We start from the raw sequence: 18,503 nt of genomic DNA on the forward strand, positions 1-18,503 counted from the left end.
AAATCAGCTATGATCTGGTTGAATGGCGGAGCAGGCTGGAGGGGCCTGATGGCCTATCCCTGCAACTATTTCTTATGTTAATCTTTTTAAAAAAAAAATATATGTATAGTTATGGAGATGAACGGTACTTTTTCAGAAATGCATAATGTTTTCTTAAGTAGGTGGGCGACTTCGACACTGCATCTCCCTCCTGAGATTTTCTGTGACATTAAGTTCGGGAAAAGGTATATGAATGCTTAGGTGACTTCCATTTGTTTCAGTTGAGGGTGACATTTCAGATAGGCCTCGGAGCTGCCAGAAAGCCCTTTTCCTGGCTCATGTGAAACATTGCCGAGCCAGCAGTGTTTTTTTTCTCGAGTGTTGGACGACTCTGGAGACTTGTCCCTCCCCCAACTCATGTCATGGAACATGAGAGGGGAGGGGCAGATCAGAAATTGATAAACGTAGGTTCTCTCGGTCAATGATTTTAGTGTGGGGTTTCATAGTTGGTTTTCGGATCGCACTACTTTGAAACCACAGATCAAGGCCTGATCCGCCTTTTGGCAGTTCTTCCATGATTGCTTGGATACATTGTTTTAACATACATTTCTCTGATGCATTGGGGAGAGGAGTTGGAACTTGACAGTTTCAGTAGAGCTAATGGGGTAAATCTATTTGAAATGCATTGTTTTAAAAATGAGCAAAAATGGAGCAAAGCAACTTCAAAGATAGTTTGTTTAAAAACAGCTGTATATAAAAGTTGCTTTTTGTGTTCCCTCTCCACATATACCAGCCGCATGTTCCCTATATGGTGAGAAGGGTTGCTTAATGCTTATAACATGAAATTAATTACCTGTTTGTAATATAGACAATCTAATTGTAAAATGTTTGTTGTTTACAGGTTTCTTTCCAAGTAGTTCCCAAGGATGTGATGCTTTCCTACGTCACAAGATGACTCTTATATCGCCTTCAATATTAAAGAAATATGGGATTCCTTTTGACAAGGTATTAATATATGCATAAAAGAAAATAAGTACTAATCTTTTTGTATGGATTTTTAATTGTGTCTGCCTTCGTACCTCCAAAATTCTGGAATTAGTCTATATTAACTCTTTTTATCAATACTAGTTCATTACCTTTTTAAGATGAAAGAATAACACCATTAGATCTATTCTTTTGAAAAACGAGTGTGCTGAGTAATGCTTTGGTTTGTGGCCAAATTTAGGGCTTTTGACAAGGCTAACATTTGCCATTTAAAAAAAAAATAACTTTAAAAGGCTGTTTTGTGTGTGTTATCTTCCATACATGTTTTGTAAGTCTCCCGTAAGGCAGTTACACAAAGTAATCCTCTCCTCTTAAACAAAAAACTATGTTTGGATTTGATAAGTCATTTTGTAGAGCTTTACTTGTCTTCACGTTCGATCATAAGCAATTTGGTGCACTTTCTAAAGGTGGTGTAATTTGGGAGTTATCCTATATAAATGTAGGATAGCAAATTTAAAAAGCTAAATTATTTACTTTTTTAGATGTGCTATTCTTGTCGAAGTTAATGCACAGGGATTTCTTTAACTTTACAAATTTAAAAGGACTTAACACATTGTTAAACATTTTAACAGAAATGCTGTTAACATTTTTTTTCTGAGTTTGAAGGTTAGGCACAACTTCAAAACATTTTGACTCTCAAATTGGAATCCTGAGTTTGAATCATAATTTCTACTGATAACTGCATTCAGGCTTCGTATAGAGATGGGACTGAGTTTTCCAGTCTCAGCCAGAAATTTTCAACAGGAATGGGGGGGATCAATTTCTTTAAAAATGTTCTTCATTCAGACTCGCTTACTTAGAATCTCGTCTAATTTTTTCACTGATTTAACTCCAAAACTGGCAAACTAATTAATTTTGGTTAAAAAAATTAGAACTTTTTTGAATTCTTTGGAATAAATGGATTACACATCTGATCCCAAATAGTTATATCAATAAATAATAAAATTAAATCTTGTGGACAAGCTGACACTGACTTTTGCAGTTTAATCTGCAAGACTGGGTTTAAAATTATTGAAGCGTTGCTAATCTAAATATGAGAGAGCAGTAAAACCACAAAATAGCTTGTTGACTTTTTAGTGTCTGTGAGTGACTTTATACAAGTGGTGATATGTGTTCAAGCTTTCATAAGCTTTCATTTAGTTTTGACTTGTATTTAAGGTTTTAAATGTGGAGATTTACCAAATTATTTCCTTTGTCTATGTACAATTTACAGTCGAATCTAGCAGGTCAAGAATATCAAATGAACTGAGTATAATTTGTCATTTCAGATTATGCAGGAGCTATGTCAAGAATAATATACTCACCTGAGTGTAGGATGGGTTGCGCAGCAGATCATTGCACAGATAATGTGTAGTGTCTTTCCTCTTATGCCCCAGTTATAGTGCACGTTTGGCATCTCTGCAATGCGTTCATCTGTGAAATTGGCAGTTTGTGTAGGTAATGAGACCACCTGAAAAAGTTAATAACTGCAGGAAGCTGCCTGTTGAACTGCACTTAGCTCTCTAATGATAGAAAAGGGCTGAATTCTTTACTTGCTTCAGAATCTGTCAGTCACAGGCTGCTCAGTTTGTGTAGTAGAGCTGTACCTTCCTCTATTTCAACTATGAGAAAAAGGTATTGCAATCAGCTTAAGCAACTAAATTTTCAAGATTATGAAGGGAATTACAAAGTGGATCCAGGCATATTATTCACTTTGCTTAATGGTTTAGGGGACTCGAGTTAAAAATTAAATTGACAGGTCTTTTTCAACCAAAGGGTAATAGATTTGCGGAATATGTTACCATGGAAGATCATTGAAGTTGTCAATTTAAATGGATGCAAAACACAATTAGATTTGTTTCTGGAGAGAGGTGGTTTTGAGGGATATAGCGAGAAGGCAAGTGGATGGGATTGAATTCCATTGAAAGGGGACATACTTAGGCCTAACTACCTTTTTATATACATTCATAAAAATACTTAATGTTCCCTGTTTTGCACCACTTGATACATTACAATGATGTATAACTGAAAGTTTAAAAGAAACGATCACATCACATGTGTTGCCAGACCAAATTGAAGATTTTTTTTTTCATGGAGTATAAAGAGAAGAAAAGGGCAGGCAGTGATGAAATACAATAAAATTGAATTAAAATTACCATTTCAAGTGCTAAAAAGAAGGAAATATGTTCCCACCTGCAATTCTGAATAATAGTGCAACGAGAACAGGAGCTGAAAATGGACTGTTGGTTCTTATGGCACTGAAACAGAAATGTGTTGAACACTGATAAGCTAACCAGTGAGAAATGGGTGACAGCTCAGCTGGTGCTCACCAGCAACACCAGTGAAACAGAACAGTGGTGGAGGTATTGAGAGATACTGGCACCCAGAAATGTAATTACTTCCTCGTTAAGTACATTTGATACCATTGCAACTCTAATCACTAATCTTTGAACATGCCTTTTCCAGAATGTTCAATGTAGTTGTTTGAAATGTGTAATTCTACAACAGCAACGCTGAGAAATATCATTTTTTCCACTTTGTCTTTATACAAATTTTTATTTAAATGAATATTTGCTATAAGCTGCTGTGGCTTTTGTAGACAATTTTTGATTTGGTAGTCTTTGCAGACCACAGTCTGGAGATTTCAAATGCACATCAGCACATGTACATATTCTAAATGCAAAAAATCATGACTGTGACCTGCACATAGAAGATTTCTACCATGTATGTTCTATTATGTCATGAATATTTTATTCTTCTAAACGACACGTGGTTTGCTACTTGTGTTTTAACACATTAAATTGCTTTTCTGTTGCACTTGTAGACCATTTGAATTCAGTCCTTTGCTTACTAACAGTCCAGTCTCCCTGGTCTGGTTCACTTTTTTTCTGCTCATCTTAATGCTGAAATCAACATTCATGTTATGGTAATAAAATTACTCATGTCAGGAATAGCTTTATTATTCCTCGCATCTTTTCTTAAACAGCTAAAATGACAAACTCCTGGTTGTTCTGCTTTCTCCTTCCCCACACTTCGTTTATTTCTCCTTCTCTGAGCTGGCTCAGTAACAGTTAAAATATGCATCTGAAGAACATAAAAGCAATAATGTTGATGTGAAAATACACTAATTAAATAATGGCTGTGGTTGAAATATCTCAAAAGTAGAGAAAGTGGCATGACTTGGTTTCTTGGTTTATGGAAGTGTTGTAATGTATACACAATGCCAAGCAATCATGAAGTAAAAATACTCCTGCAATTGTCTAAAAAATGGAAATTAATTGAAATTCAGTTTCCCCCCCCCTCTTTTACGGTATGGTTGCCCATCCTTTTGTTCTTCATTTGTGTGGTATGTAAGCATTGTCAGTAGAAACTTGTTTATCATGACATGATAAATAAAAGAATCCACAAGCTATTATGTTATGGTAACCCTTACAAATTTGGTATTATGAATTCTGAAGTGAAACTTAATGGTTCTCCAAGTTCAAGCTGCTTTGTGCATTATTTCATGCAGATTACACAAGAAGCAGGGCAGTTCATGATCACTTTTCCATATGGATACCATGCTGGCTTCAATCATGGATTCAACTGTGCTGAGTCAACAAACTTTGCCACCATTCGATGGCTTGATTATGGAAAAATAGCTAAACAAGTAAGTGACAGCAAGGAATGCAAGTGGAAAGTGTTAATTATCTTTGTCTCACAGTAACTGAAGGAAAATTTAGATCTCAAAATATTAACCACCTTCTCCACTCCACAGTAGCCACATCTGCTGAATCACCATGAACACAGAAAAAGGAAAGTTTGTATAAGAGCACCAGGTGCTAGTCTTTGAAGTCTATTTTTCAACTTTTTAATGAATTGCTCTGTAAATTACAGATATATCTAAAGGCCCTCACTCTTTCCCTCCCTTGCCTTCTCTCCCTCACAAATAAAATGTGCTTCACATATGAATTCCTCTTGGATCAGGTATCGACCTTGATGGGAATCCATCATCTTTGATAATATCAATTAACCTTTGTGAACTTCCTGCCAGGCATTTGTCTTTCTCACAACTGTACCTCATGTTGTTGACATCCTTGAATTTCTATTAGCACATATTCTAAACAATATTAAACCTCAGCACAGCATACAGTGTTGTCAATACTATCCCATCCCCACCACTACAACAAAAAAAAATGAATGGAAAGTGAATTAGGTTTTAATTTTGAAAATTATATTAATTTGAAAGATACCAGTTGATATACCCTATCTGGAAACTGTGCTTTGAATTTTTGTTTTTTAAAAAAAAAACCTTCTATCAAGCACCAAAGTGCCTTTATATTCACAGTCAGATTCCATAATTTTTTGACATTTTTGTTTAATTTTTTTGGATAAATATTATATCAAAACACGTGATAGATGTCAAGTTTTAGCTTTTCAATTCATTGTGTGACCATTTTGGATAGCCCAGTATTTGATAAATGGCCACAGTAAATTAGAAATATAATTTTTGTATTTCATGGGTGTTACCATTAGTTGGATAAGATCCAATTCTGCATGCATAATCCTAGAATTTGCACATCCTGGGATATTGTTTTCTCTCAGCAGTATATTTGTTGTACCAGCCATGATTGAAAACCATTTCACGTTTCCGTGTCTTCTCCCAGGGTGCAGAATTCCTTGGCTGTACGCTGTCACGGTTTCTACCTGTCGTAAGAACGTAAGAACATAAGAAATAGGAGCAGGAGTAGGCCAATCGGCCCCTCGAGCCTGCTCAGTCATTCAATAAGATCATGGCTGATCTGATCCTAACCTCAAATTTAAATTCATGTCCAATTTCCTGCCCGCTCCCCGTAACCCCTAATTCCCTTTACTTCTAGGAAACTGTCTATTTCTGTTTTAAATTTATTTAATGATGTAGCTTCCACAGCTTCCTGGGGCAGCAAATTCCACAGACCTACTACCCTCTGAGTGAAGAAGTTTCTCCTCATCTCAGTTTTGAAAGAGCAGCCCCTTATTCTAAGATTATGCCCCCTAGTTCTAGTTTCACCCATCTTTGGGAACATCCTTACCGCATCCACCCGATCAAGCCCCTTCACAATCTTATGTTTCAATAAGATCGCCTCTCATTCTTCTGAACTCCAATGAGTAGAGTCCCAATCTACTCAACCTCTCCTCGTACATCCGCCCCCTCATCCCCGGGATTAGCCGAGTGAACCTTCTTTGTACTGCCTCGAGAGCAAGTATGTATTTTCTTAAGTATGGAGACCAAAACTGTATGCAGTATTCCAGGTGCGGTCTCACCAATACCTTATATAACTGCAGCAATACCTCCTTGTTTTTATATTCTATCCCCCTAGCAATAAAAGCCAACATTCCGTTGGCCTTCTTGATCACCTGCTGCGCCTGCATACTAACTTTTTGATTTTCTTGCACTAGGACCCCCAGATCCCTTTGTACTGCAGTACTTTCCAGTTTCTCGCCATTAAGATAATAACTTGCTCTCCGATTTTTCCTGCCAAAGTGCATAAACTCACATTTTCCAATATTGTATTGCATCTGCCAAATCTCCGCCCACTCACCCAGCCTGTCATGTTCCTACTCTCCAGCTCACTCTGACTGATAACAGTCTGGGAGCAGGAATTTCCAGTCTTCACACTAAGGAGGGCTCAGAAGTTCTGTGCCCAGAACATACACTCAGCATCCTTTGGCAGAGTGCAAGGCAGATTGGGATTTCATTGACAGTGGTGGGTAGGTATTGATGCAAAACACGGGACATTAAATATAAAGGGCCAGAAATTGCTCCCAAAATAACAGAGGAGCTCAACAGTGCTCTCAGTTTTTAGTGGTGAATTGAAGGAACAAGTGTTTGCACACGCGCAGTGAAATGTGGAAATCCGGAACTTGTTCCTAGTGGTTTGCTGGTGAAATAACAGCTTCGAATTAAAGGGCCATCTCACGCTGCAATCAGGGAAATCATTGAAAAAGCGCCAACTTGCTTATCTGCCCAGCTGGAAAGTAATTAATTACCCCACAAACAGGTACACCAAACAGGTACACTTAAAAATATCAGGTCAAAACTAAGTTTTAACAGTGTGGTTAGTCTTAATCACTGCTAAACAACTAAAAGTTAACTTTTAAAAATGTGGAGTCTCATATTACTCCTTATTTTAATAGTTTTTGGTCATTAAAAAAATGTTAAATTTAAAAAAAAAATTTTACTTCTGTCTCTTTAATTTAATTCAATTATTTCTTTGGCTTTTTATGGAAATTTAAAAAAAAATTTATAATGACATACAGAATACTAACTAAATGAATGAAATTTGCTTGCCTGCTTGAGCAATGCAGCCTGAATCTGTGGGTGTTACTTCTCTTCCTGACAGATTTTGTGGGCGTGTCTTCTCACACATTTTTCCAGCCGCGCGGCAACTCACACTGTCCAGAGGCTGGATTAATAGCGCACGTTTTGTTTAAAGTTTAAATTTAAGTAATTTGACGCCATAGAGCCCGCAGTAAGTATTTTCGTAAATTTAATTTGCTGGCGCTGCGGTGAGCGTTGCCTTGACGCTGTGCGCGATTTCTGGCCCAAAGTTTCTAATTCTTGCATCAAGATAAAGATGAGTTTGGATTTTTTTGTGGTGTTCTTTTGGTTATGACTGCTTATGTAAAGTGAGCCAGATGGACTTTGGGAGGCCACTGCAGAAGATGGGATCAGTACAAAGAGCCATCTGCAATGTAAAATAAAGCGTAACAATAAATTACAACAAAATGTATATACCTCCTTAAGAATTCATATAAAACTATCTGAAGGAAAGCTAGAGGACAAATTTTATAAGCTTTAGTAAGGTTAAAAAAAAATCATTTGATTGTTCTTATTTAAAAAAAACGTGTGCGTGCGCCTGTATATGTGAAAAAAAATAGTTTTCGGATTACATACCTGTTACATCGCGTCTACAGCACAGAAACAGGCCATTCGGCACATTTGGTGTTTCCTGTGTTTATGCTCCACATGAGCCTCCTCCCTCCCTACTTCATCTAACCCAGCAGCATACCCTTCTATTCCTTTCTCCTTCATGTGCTTATCTAGCTTCCTCTTAAATGCAGCTATGCTATTTGCCTCAACTATTCCTTGTGGTAGTGCGTTCCACATTCTTACCACTCTTTGGGTAAAGAAGTTTCTCCTGAATTCCCTATTGGATTTATTAGTGACTACCTTATATTGATAACCTCTAGCTCTGAACTCCCCCCACAAGTGGAAACATTTTCTCTACGTCTACCCTATCAAACCCTTTCATAATCTTAAAGACCTCTATCAGGTCACCCCTCAGCCTTCTCTTTTCTAGAGAAAAGAGCCCAGTCTGTTTAGTCTTTCCTGATATGTATATCCTCTCAGTTCTGGTATCATCCTTGTGAATCTTTTTTACACCTTCTCCAATGCCTATACATCCTTTTTATAATATGGAGACCGGAACTGTTCACAGTACTCCAAGTGTGGTCTAACCAAGGTACTATACAAGTTTAACATAACTTCTCTGCTTTTCAATTCTATCCCTCTAGAAATGAACCCCAGTGCTTGTCTTGCCTTTTTTTATGGTCTTATTAGTAATTTGTGTATCTGTACCCCAGATCCCTTTGCTCCTCTACCCCAGTTAGTCTCATTATCCAAGCAATATGTGGCCTCCTAATTCTTCCTACCAAAATGCATCACCCCTCACTTGTGTATATGGAAATTCATTTGCCAATTGCACGCCCATTCTGCAAGTTTATTAATGTCTTCTTGCATTTTGATGCATTCTTCCTTTGTGTTAACTATGCCCCCAATTTTGTGTCATCCGCAAATTTTGAAATTGTACTTCCAATTCCTGAGTCCAAATCATTGATGTAAATTATGAACGACAGTGGTCCCAACACCAATCCCTGTGGACCACCACTTACTACCTTTTGCCAGTCTGTGTAGCTACCCTTAACCCCTACTCTCTTTTCTGTTTTGTAGCCGGCTTACTATCTATTTTGCTACCTGTCCCCTGACTCTGCATGCTCTGATCTCAATCATGAGCCTACAGTGCGATACCTTATCGAAGGCCTTTTGAAAATCCAAATATATTACATCTACTGCGTTACCATTGTCTACCCTTTCTGTTACTACTTCAAAGACCTCAATAAGGTTGGTCAAGCATGACTTTCCCATCTGAAGTCCGTGCTGACTACTCTTGATGATAATTTCGTTTTCTCGATGTCTTTCTATTACATCTTTGAGTAAAGATTCCATTATCTATCCTACCACTGACGTTAAGCTAATTCCCTGAACTGGTTCTATCTCCCTTTTCAAATAAAGGAATAACATCAGCTGTCTGCCAGTCCTCTGGTACTATTCCCTTTTCCAATGAATTTTTATATATATATGCAATAGTGCCTCTGTTATCTCTTCCCTAACTTCTTTTAATCTTCATGGATGCGATGCATCCGGACCAGGGGTCTTATCCTCCCTTAGTTTGATTAGTTTAGCAATTATTTCCCCCCTTACTATCTTAAATGTTTTAATATCTTTTTTGACTACTTCTAATGTCATACCTACCTTTTAGTCTCCCTGGTAGATACTGAGGCAAAATAACTACTCAGTATTTCTGCCATTTGCTGTCATTACCTGTTTATTTATCTCGATTGTACATATTGTTTTTTTTTATTCATTCGTGGGATGTGGGCACGCTGGCAAGGCCAGCATTTATTGCCCATCTCTAATTGCCCTTGAGAAGGTGGTGGTGAGCCGCTTTCTTGAACCGCTGCCGTCCGTGTGGTGAAGGTTTTCCCACAGTGCTGTTAAGAAGGGAGTTCCAGGATTTTGACCCAGTGACGATGAAGGAACGGCGATATATTTCCAAGTCGGGATGGTGTGTGCTTTGGAGGGGAACGTGCAGGTGGTGGTGTTCCCATGCACCTGCTGCCCGTGTCCTTCTAGGTGGTATAGGTCGCGGGTTTGGGAGGTGCTGTCGACGAAGTTTTGTTGAGTTGCTGCAGTGCATCCTGTTAATGGTACACACTGCAGCCACAGTGTGCTGGTGGTGAAGGGAGTGAATGTTTAGGGTGGTGGTTGGGGTACTAATCAAGCGGGCTGCTTTCTTCTGGATGGTGTCGAGCTCCTTGAGTGTTGGCGCTGCACTCATCCAGGCAAGTGGAGAGTATTCCATCACACTCCTGACTTGTGCCTTGTAGGCGGTGGAAAGGCTTTGGGGAGTCAGGAGGTGAGTCACTCGCTGCAGAATACCCAGCCTCTGACCTGCTCTTGTAGCCACAGTATTTGTGTGGCTGGTCAATAGTGACCGCCAGGATGTTGATGGTGGGGGATTCGGCGATGGTAATGCCGTTGAATGTCAAGGGGAGGTGGTTAGACTCTCTCATTGGAGATGGTCATTGTCTGGCACAAATGTTACTTGCCACTTATCAGCCCAAGCCTGGATGTTGTCCAGGTCTTGCTGCATGTGGGCACGGACTGCTTCATTATCTGAGGGGTTACGAATGGAACTGAACACTGTGCAGTCCTCAGCGAACATCCCCATTTCTGACCTTATGATGGAGGGAAGGTCACTGATGAAGCAGCTGAAGATGGTTGGGCCTAGGACACTGCTCTGAGGAACTCCTGCAGCAATGCCCTGGGGCTGAGATGATTGGCCTCCAACAACCACTACCATCTTCCTTTGCGCTAGGTATGACTCCAGCCACTGGAGAGTTTTCCCCTTGATTCCCATTGACTTCAGTTTTACTAGGGCTCCTTGTTGCCACACTGTCAAATGCTGCCTTGATGTCAAGGGCAGTCACTCTCACCTCACCTCTGGAATTCAGTTCTTTTGTCCATGTTTGGACCACGGCTGTAATGAGGTCTGGAGCCGAGTGGTCCTGGCGGAACTCAAACTGAGCATCGGTGAGCAGGTTATTGGTGAGTAAGTGCCGCTTGATAGCACTGTCAACGACACCTTTCATCACTTTGCTGATGATTGAGAGTAGACTGATGGGGCGGTAATTGGTCGGATTGGATTTGTCCTGCTTTTTGTGGACAGGACATACCTGGGCAATTTTCCACATTGTCGGGTAGATGCTAATGTTGTAGCTGGAACAGCTTGGCTAGAGGTGCAGCTAGTTCTGGAGCACAAGACTTCAGCACTACATCCGGGATGTTGTCGGGGCCCATAGCCTTTGCTGTATCCAGTACACTCAGCCGTTTCTTGACATCACATGGAGTGAATCGAATTGGCTGAAGACTGGCTTCTGTGATGGTGGGGATATCGGGAGGAGGCCAAGATGGATTATCCGCTCGGCACTTCTGGCTGAAGATGGTTGCAAACACTTCAGCCTTGTCTTTTGCACTCGCTTGCTGGACTCTGCTATCATTGAGGACGGGGATGTTCACTGAGCCTCCTCTTCCCGTTAGTTGTTTAATTGTCCACCACCATTCACAACTGGATGTGGCCGGACTGCAGAGCTTTGATCTGATCCGTTGGTTGTGGAATTGCTTAGCTCTGTCTATAGCATGATGCTTCCTCTGTTTAGCATGTATGTGGCCCTGTGTTGTCGCTTCACCAGGTTGGCACCTCATTTTTAGGTATGCCTGGTGCTGCTCCTGGCATGCTCTTCTACACTCCTCACTGAACCAGGGTTGATCCCCTGGCTTGTTGGTAATGGTGGAGTGAGGAATATGCAGGGCCATGAAGTTACAGATTGTGCTGGAATACAATTCTGCTGCTGATGGCCCAAAGCGCCTCATGGATGCCCAGTTTTGAGTTGCTAGATCTGTTCTGAATCTATCCCATTTAGCACGGTGATAGTGCCACACAACACGTTGATTGGTGTCCTCTGTGTGAAGACAGGACTTTGTCTCCACAAGGACTGTGCGGTGGTCACGCCTACCAATACTGTCATGGTCAGATGCATCTGCGACAGGTAGGTTGGTGAGGACGAGGTCCATTAAGTTTTTCCCTCTTGTTGGTTCGCTCACCATCTGCCGCAGGCCCAGTCTGGCAGCTCTGTCCTTCAGGGCTCGGTCAGTAGTGGTGCTACGAGCCACACTTGGTGATAGACATTGAAGTCCCCCACCCAGAGTACATTCTGTGCCCTTGCTACCCTCAATGCTTCCTCTAAGTGGTGCTCAAGAAGGAGGAGGACTGATTCATCAGCTGAGGGAGGACAGTAGGTGGTAATCAGCAGGAGGTTTCTGTGCCCATGTTTGACCTGATGCCATGAGATTTCATGGGGTCCAGAGTCAATGTTGAGGACTTCCAGGGCCACTCCCTCCTGACTGTATATCACTGTACCGCCACCTCTGGTGGGTCTGTCCTGCCGGTGGGACAGGACATACCCAGGGATGGTGATGGAAGAGTCTGGCTGAAAGGTATGATTCTGAGAGTGTGGCTATGTCAGGTTGTTGCTTGACTAGTCTGTGGGTCAGCTCTCCCAATTTTGGCACATGTTCCCAGGTGTTAGTGAGGAGGACTTTGCAGGGTTGACTGGGCTTGGTTTGCCGTTGTTGTGTCAGGTGCCTAGTGGTCCAATGTCAGGTGGTCCATCTGGTTTTATTCTTATTGTGAATTTCTGTAGCGAGATTGTACAAATGGCTAGGCCATTTCAGAGGGCGATTAAGAATCAATCACGTTACTGTGGGTCTGGAGTCACATATGGACGAGACCGGGTAAGGTCGGCAGGTTTCCTTCCCTAAAGGACATTAGTGAACCAGATGGGTTTTTACGACAATTCGGTAGTTTCATGGCCACCATTACTGATACTAGTTTTTTTTAATTTGAGATTTTATTTTATTTAATTTTGTGTTCTTTCAACTGGAAAAGTGTATTATAGAGGGAGGGGAAGAGGGACTGAGAGGAAGAGACTCAGGCTTTCTTCATGATAAAAGATTAATTGCAAGAAAAAAAATTGATGGTTGCATTTTGAACCCAACTAATTATCATGCCTAAGAAAGGCAGATGTCACGGGTGGGCGGAGCGAGGCGCGGAGAGGATAGGGTCACAGATGGGTTGTGTATATATTATATGTATATATTCTTGACATTGCAGATGCTGTTTAACTTCAGTTGGTTTTATTTGGTGGAGCCAACAGTTTTAAGGCAGTTGATAGAGAAAATTGTGTTTTTAAGTTTAGGCCAAATAACACTTTTCGTTGGCAGGAGAGGTTTGGGAAGGGGTGGAAGAGAACGACCAATTAATAGTGAAACAGTGATGGAAAGGTTGGAGGTTATAAAGCTAAGTTGGTGACAGATTGCTCATCTTCAAAATTAACATTTTTTTTCTTAAGTATAAATGAGTCATGGCTATATATAGAATGTCCAATTAGATGATTACAAAATGCACATCAAATAAACCAAACCGCATCATAACCCTTATAACCACTGTACCCTATCCATCCTCCCAAGACAGTATACCATAAGAAGGTCAGAGAGAATGAACCGAAGACCATCGGAATGCAATAACATAGTCCTGACAGGGTCATCTCACACCCTTCTCTATATCAGTACCCCAAGACTGATTTTAATTTATTGGCGGTTAGCCACTGGCTAATTTTCCAGGGTAGCTGGTGACACAAACTTCCACTGACAATACAGTTCAATTATTCAATTAACTGGCTTATAAAAATTTGAGCAACAACAGTAAAATCTAGATGGGAATATTTGATAGAATCCATAATCTGTAGCTTAGGTATTATTGGGTTCATCATCACAGAAAGTAGTGGTGCAGAAATGGTGAAACATTTTAGTTATTGCATCAGAAATAAATTGATTAATGAGGTAAAATAAGCTTCAGATGTGTTAAAAGCTGTTAAACTTTATAGATGGAATTGTGTTCCAATATTGGAAAGTAGAAATTGCTGGACCTGTGTGGTTAAACTTTCTCTGTGATTTCTCTATTTGGTTTGGTGGATAATTGTATCTGTCATTACTGCTATAAGAATGTTTCTGTCATTTTGAGGTTCCCTACATTAAAATGTTAGGAGGAAATTAGCTAGACCAGTGCCAGTCCACAATGAGGTCAGCCTCTGAGTTTGATTAGCTATCATGATCCATATTTTAATGTTTTAAAAAAAAATTCTCCTCCTGATTCAATCCAATATATCCTAAAGACTTTGAGCCAACTCACCGACACAGATACATTCCTATTACTACTGTCACAATAACAGAAGCAGTAGCTTGCACTATTACTACTGTGGTATTTTATTCACTGAAAATGGTCTTTGACATTAATTCTTAAATTGATGCACAAATTATCTGAAACTATTCAACACTATATTGCAGTGACAAATTGGGTAGTGTTTCAGGCATTTTTGTTTTTTTTTTGAAAAAGTGCTAATGAGAGAAAATATACTAACTTTATAGATACTTGAAAAGCTAGGATTAAAGTCTGTTTCTGTTTCCCATTGTCTTTTAAAATATTAATGTTGTATATTTTAGTACCTTTAATTGTCTTCAGAATTTGAATGCTGAGGGTCAGTATTGTATAAAGGTGAATACTTAAGTCCACCTGAACTTGGGCAGTTTGATTAAAGCACAGCTGCTGCCTGGCAAATTAATCATTTTGGTTTTTCTTTGTTCATCAAGACAGCTAAATTCTAACATGAGTATAATTTTGGCTGAACTAAGCAAAATCTGGCTCATCTGTCCATAATATGCAGCTTGCAGTCCCAGTACAATAACACTAATTGAACAAAACACTCGAGGTGGTGTAGAGGGTTTGAAGCTAAACTTGCAAGAACCGTGTCACAAATATTGGGTAATCTGAAAAATATGATATTGATAGCAAAATGGTACAGAAGCCCCGAGTTAAAATACACCTTTCTGAAACTCTTCATACTTCTGCAATCTCTGCAAAATGCACTGATCCAGATTACTATTTTCTAATATATATATTTTTTGTGGGCTTTATATTGGTGAGTCATTACTTTTTATGCAGGAGTGAATTCACTAGAACACTGATTCAGCAGGACACCCATGTAATGTTGAGAATAAAAGATTGTAAAAGGAACCTGTGTGTAATTAGAGCATGTTTGATGGATTTCTCCAGCAAATAGAGTTCAAATACATTAAATTGAAATGTTTTTAATGGAGCAAAGATATTTAAAGAAAAAACACAATGTAAATAGGAACAGGAGTAGGCCATTTAGCCCCTTGAGCCTGTTTCACCATTCATTGAGACCATGGCTGATCTGTGACTTAACTCCATATACCCACCTTAGCCCCATATCCCTTCATACCTTTTGGTTAACAAAAATCTATCAATCTCAGATTTAAAATTAACAACTGAGCTAGCATCAACTGCCATTTGCGGAAGAGAGTTCCAAACTTCTACCACCCTTTGCATGCAAAAGTGTTCACTTCCGGAAGTCCTGGCTCTAATTTTTAGACTATGTCCCCTATTCCTAGACTCATCAACCAGCGGAAATAGTTTCTCTCTATCTACCCTATTAATTCCCCTTAATATCTTGAAAGCTGCGATCAAATCACCCCTTATCTTCTAAATTCCAGGGAATACAATCCTAGTTTGTGTAATATCTCCTTGTAATTTAGCCCTTGGAATCCAGATATCGTTCCAGTAAATCTACACTGTACTCCCTCAAAAGCTAATGTACCCTTATGCAAGAACATGGCAGATGCAGTATAACGTGGATAAATGTGAGGTTATCCACTTTGGTTGTAAAAACAGAAAGGCAGATTATCATCGGAATGGTGATAGATTGGGAAAAGGGGAGGTGCAACGAGACCTGGGTGTCCTTGTACACTAGTCGCTGAAAAACTGCAGCAAGCAGTTAAGAAGGCAAATGCTATGTTGGCCTTCATTGCAAGAGGATTTGAGTACAGGAGCAGGGATGTCTTCCTGCAGTTATACAGGGCCTTGGTGAGACCACATCTGGAGTATTGCAGTTTTGATCTCCTTATCTGTGGAAGGATGTCCTTGCCATGGAGGGAGTGCAACGAAGGTTTACCAGACTGATTCCTGGGATGGCAGGACTGACTAATGCGGAGAGATTGTCGACTGGGCCTATATTCACTAGAGTTTAGAAGAATGAGAGATGATCTCATCGAAACATATAAAATTCTAACAGGACTAGACAGACTAGATGCAGGGAGGATGTTCCCAATGGCTGGGGAGTCCAGAACCAGGGGTCACAGTCTCAGGATACGGGGTATGCCATTTAGAACAGAGACGAGGAGAAATTTCTTCTTAGGGTGGTGAACCTGTGGAATTCTTTGCCAGTGGAGGCCAAGTCATTAGATGTATTCAAGAAGGAGATAGATATATTTCTTAATGCCAAAGGGATCAAGAGATATGGGGAAAAAGTGGGGACAGGGTACTGAGTTAGACGATTAGCCATGATCATTTTGAATGGTGGAGCAGGCCCGAAGGGCCGAATGGCCTACTCTTGCTCCTATTTTCTATGTTTCTATGTTAAGGTGCGGTGCCCAGAACTGAACACAGTACTCAGGTGTAGTCTGACGAGGGCCTTTTATAGCTGTAGCATAACTTCTACCCCCTTGCATTTTAGTCCTTTAGCTATAAAGGCCAGCATTCCATCAGCCTTTTTGATTATTTTCTGTACCTGTCCATGACATTTTAATGATCTGTGTACATGGACCCCTAAGGCTCTTTGGACCCCCAGTGTTTTGAGGTTTTCACCATTACTTGTATATACTTTTAATATTAAATATCCAGTATAAACTAACCATAAACAGTAATACCAATCTTTCCATAATATTGCAAACTTTGTGAAATTTTGCTTTGTGAAAATCTTACTGGAAATGAAATATCCATAATGAAAAAATTGCAAATTCATAATGAATTTTCTCACACTGCAACCTTGCTGAGTCCATTAGAGAAAAGTATGTTTTTCTCCTTGATCTACATGTGAAAAAGGATTTTAACATTTTCCCTGTTAGCCTGTGGTTGTAAGGAGCAGGCATAGCCCCAAGGGCAATGTCACTGCAGGTTATCAACACTATCTTGACTTTGTGGGAGCCCACCACTTGGAATCTGCTCAGATTGGGACCAAACTCTGCTATCTCAAGTCGTGTCCTTCTTCCAGTATTTGTTCAGTGCCACATTAAGTACAGCTTTGTTAGGAGGCACAGTGTCCCCGTTATGGCTTTCTGCCTCTTTGTGGAGAAAGGTATTTTAGAATAAACAGTGGTATACCACCTTGTCGGCAAGGACTGAACTGTCTGACCTCAAGACTGCAAGCTGCAATTGATTCTGCTTTAACTCTTTGACTTTGCACACAGAAGAAAATACGGAAGAAACATTCTTTCCCTAAACTTTCATTGTTTCATGAAGTTTAGTAAAAGAATTTTCTTTAACTTCTCATACCAATGAAGATGTACTTCATGGTGTGAATTAAGAGGTTGAGCAAACTGCTTGGCCTTGCCACTGATCTAACTTCAATTGGATGATATCAGGTAGGGTTGTTTTGTTTCTTTGTAAGGTGGTTGAATTGTATCATCTTAACACGCACCACAAAATTCCAAAATGGCAATTTCATTATGTTCAAAGGAACTAGAACTTTGGAAACATGTAATAAAGCACACAGGATGGCCCACTGATTAGTAAATTACATCATATTCTTTATATTAATTGGTTGCAAAATATTTCTGACAAGATTCCATTATGGCAGTTGCTGCTATTTTGGTCAGTTTCAAGCAAGAGATCTTGCAAGGTATTTGCTAAGCAATGCTTGGAGCAATCCTAATGTGTTACTACTGAGTGTTATTCCTTAACTTCGGCTTATGAGCATCATTGCCTAATTTTGGCTCCTGAAAATAATATGCATAATATTATTATGCTCAAGCAAGCTAGTTTCTACCTCTCTCCAGACAGGCTATTTGGAGAATTTTGACCATGGTATGTGGAGCGAAGCAAATGAAAGATGAATTGCTATCTCTAGATGTAGTTATCGCAGACAACATTTTACTCTGTCGATCATGTTTGTTGTGCCTTTTCTAACTGGACCTATTTTTTGTAGGATTCATTTTGAGGTTCTTGATGTGGCATTTTATGTGTCAAGCCTTGCCTTTTCTGATCATTGTTATGTTCTTTCGTTTCCAAAATTCATCAAATTGATGTGTTGATTATTTTTGTAGCAATCCAATTCATTTAAAAAAAAATCTGCGCAGAAGGAAAATGATGTCATAGGAATTCCATGTAAAATCATAGATTTTCAGCTTTCGTTGTCAAGCTGAACATGCTAGATTTGGGGAGGAAAATTGTGGGGTACACACACGAGTTTGCTAAAAGTGACCTCACTTTGATTTATCCATTACCTCTCTAGGATAATTTCTTAGTGATTACAGTGTAGATAATAACAGATAAATGGAAGTGGGAGTATTTTTAAGATAGTGCTATAATTTTAGGATGTTCTTCCAGAGTGTTCAACACGTAGAATGGGCTTCTTTGTAAAGAAGTGGAGGCAAAAATTAAGAAATATATTTTGTACAATTCTTAGTTTACTTAGTGATTCATTGTAGCTTAAGCTTGCTTAAA

The 18,503-nt window shown here is 39.7% G+C and overlaps 1 protein-coding gene across 6 annotated transcripts in view; it reads left to right on the plus strand.

Annotated features, from left to right (window-relative positions):
* LOC137321285 (lysine-specific demethylase 4C-like) overlaps window positions 1-18,503 on the plus strand; it is a 408,143-nt gene that overhangs the window by 92,855 nt on the left and 296,785 nt on the right. For all 6 annotated transcript variants that reach the window (XM_067983644.1, XM_067983641.1, XM_067983643.1 and 3 more), the window contains 2 exons: window positions 881-984; window positions 4,514-4,651. In XM_067983644.1, the coding sequence (XP_067839745.1) occupies window positions 881-984; window positions 4,514-4,651 (242 nt within the window). The remainder of the gene's footprint in view (window positions 1-880; window positions 985-4,513; window positions 4,652-18,503) is intronic.

This window comes from Heptranchias perlo, chromosome 4 (genome assembly GCF_035084215.1).
Source record: "Heptranchias perlo isolate sHepPer1 chromosome 4, sHepPer1.hap1, whole genome shotgun sequence".
In the NCBI taxonomy this organism is placed as follows: Eukaryota; Metazoa; Chordata; class Chondrichthyes; order Hexanchiformes; family Hexanchidae; genus Heptranchias; species Heptranchias perlo.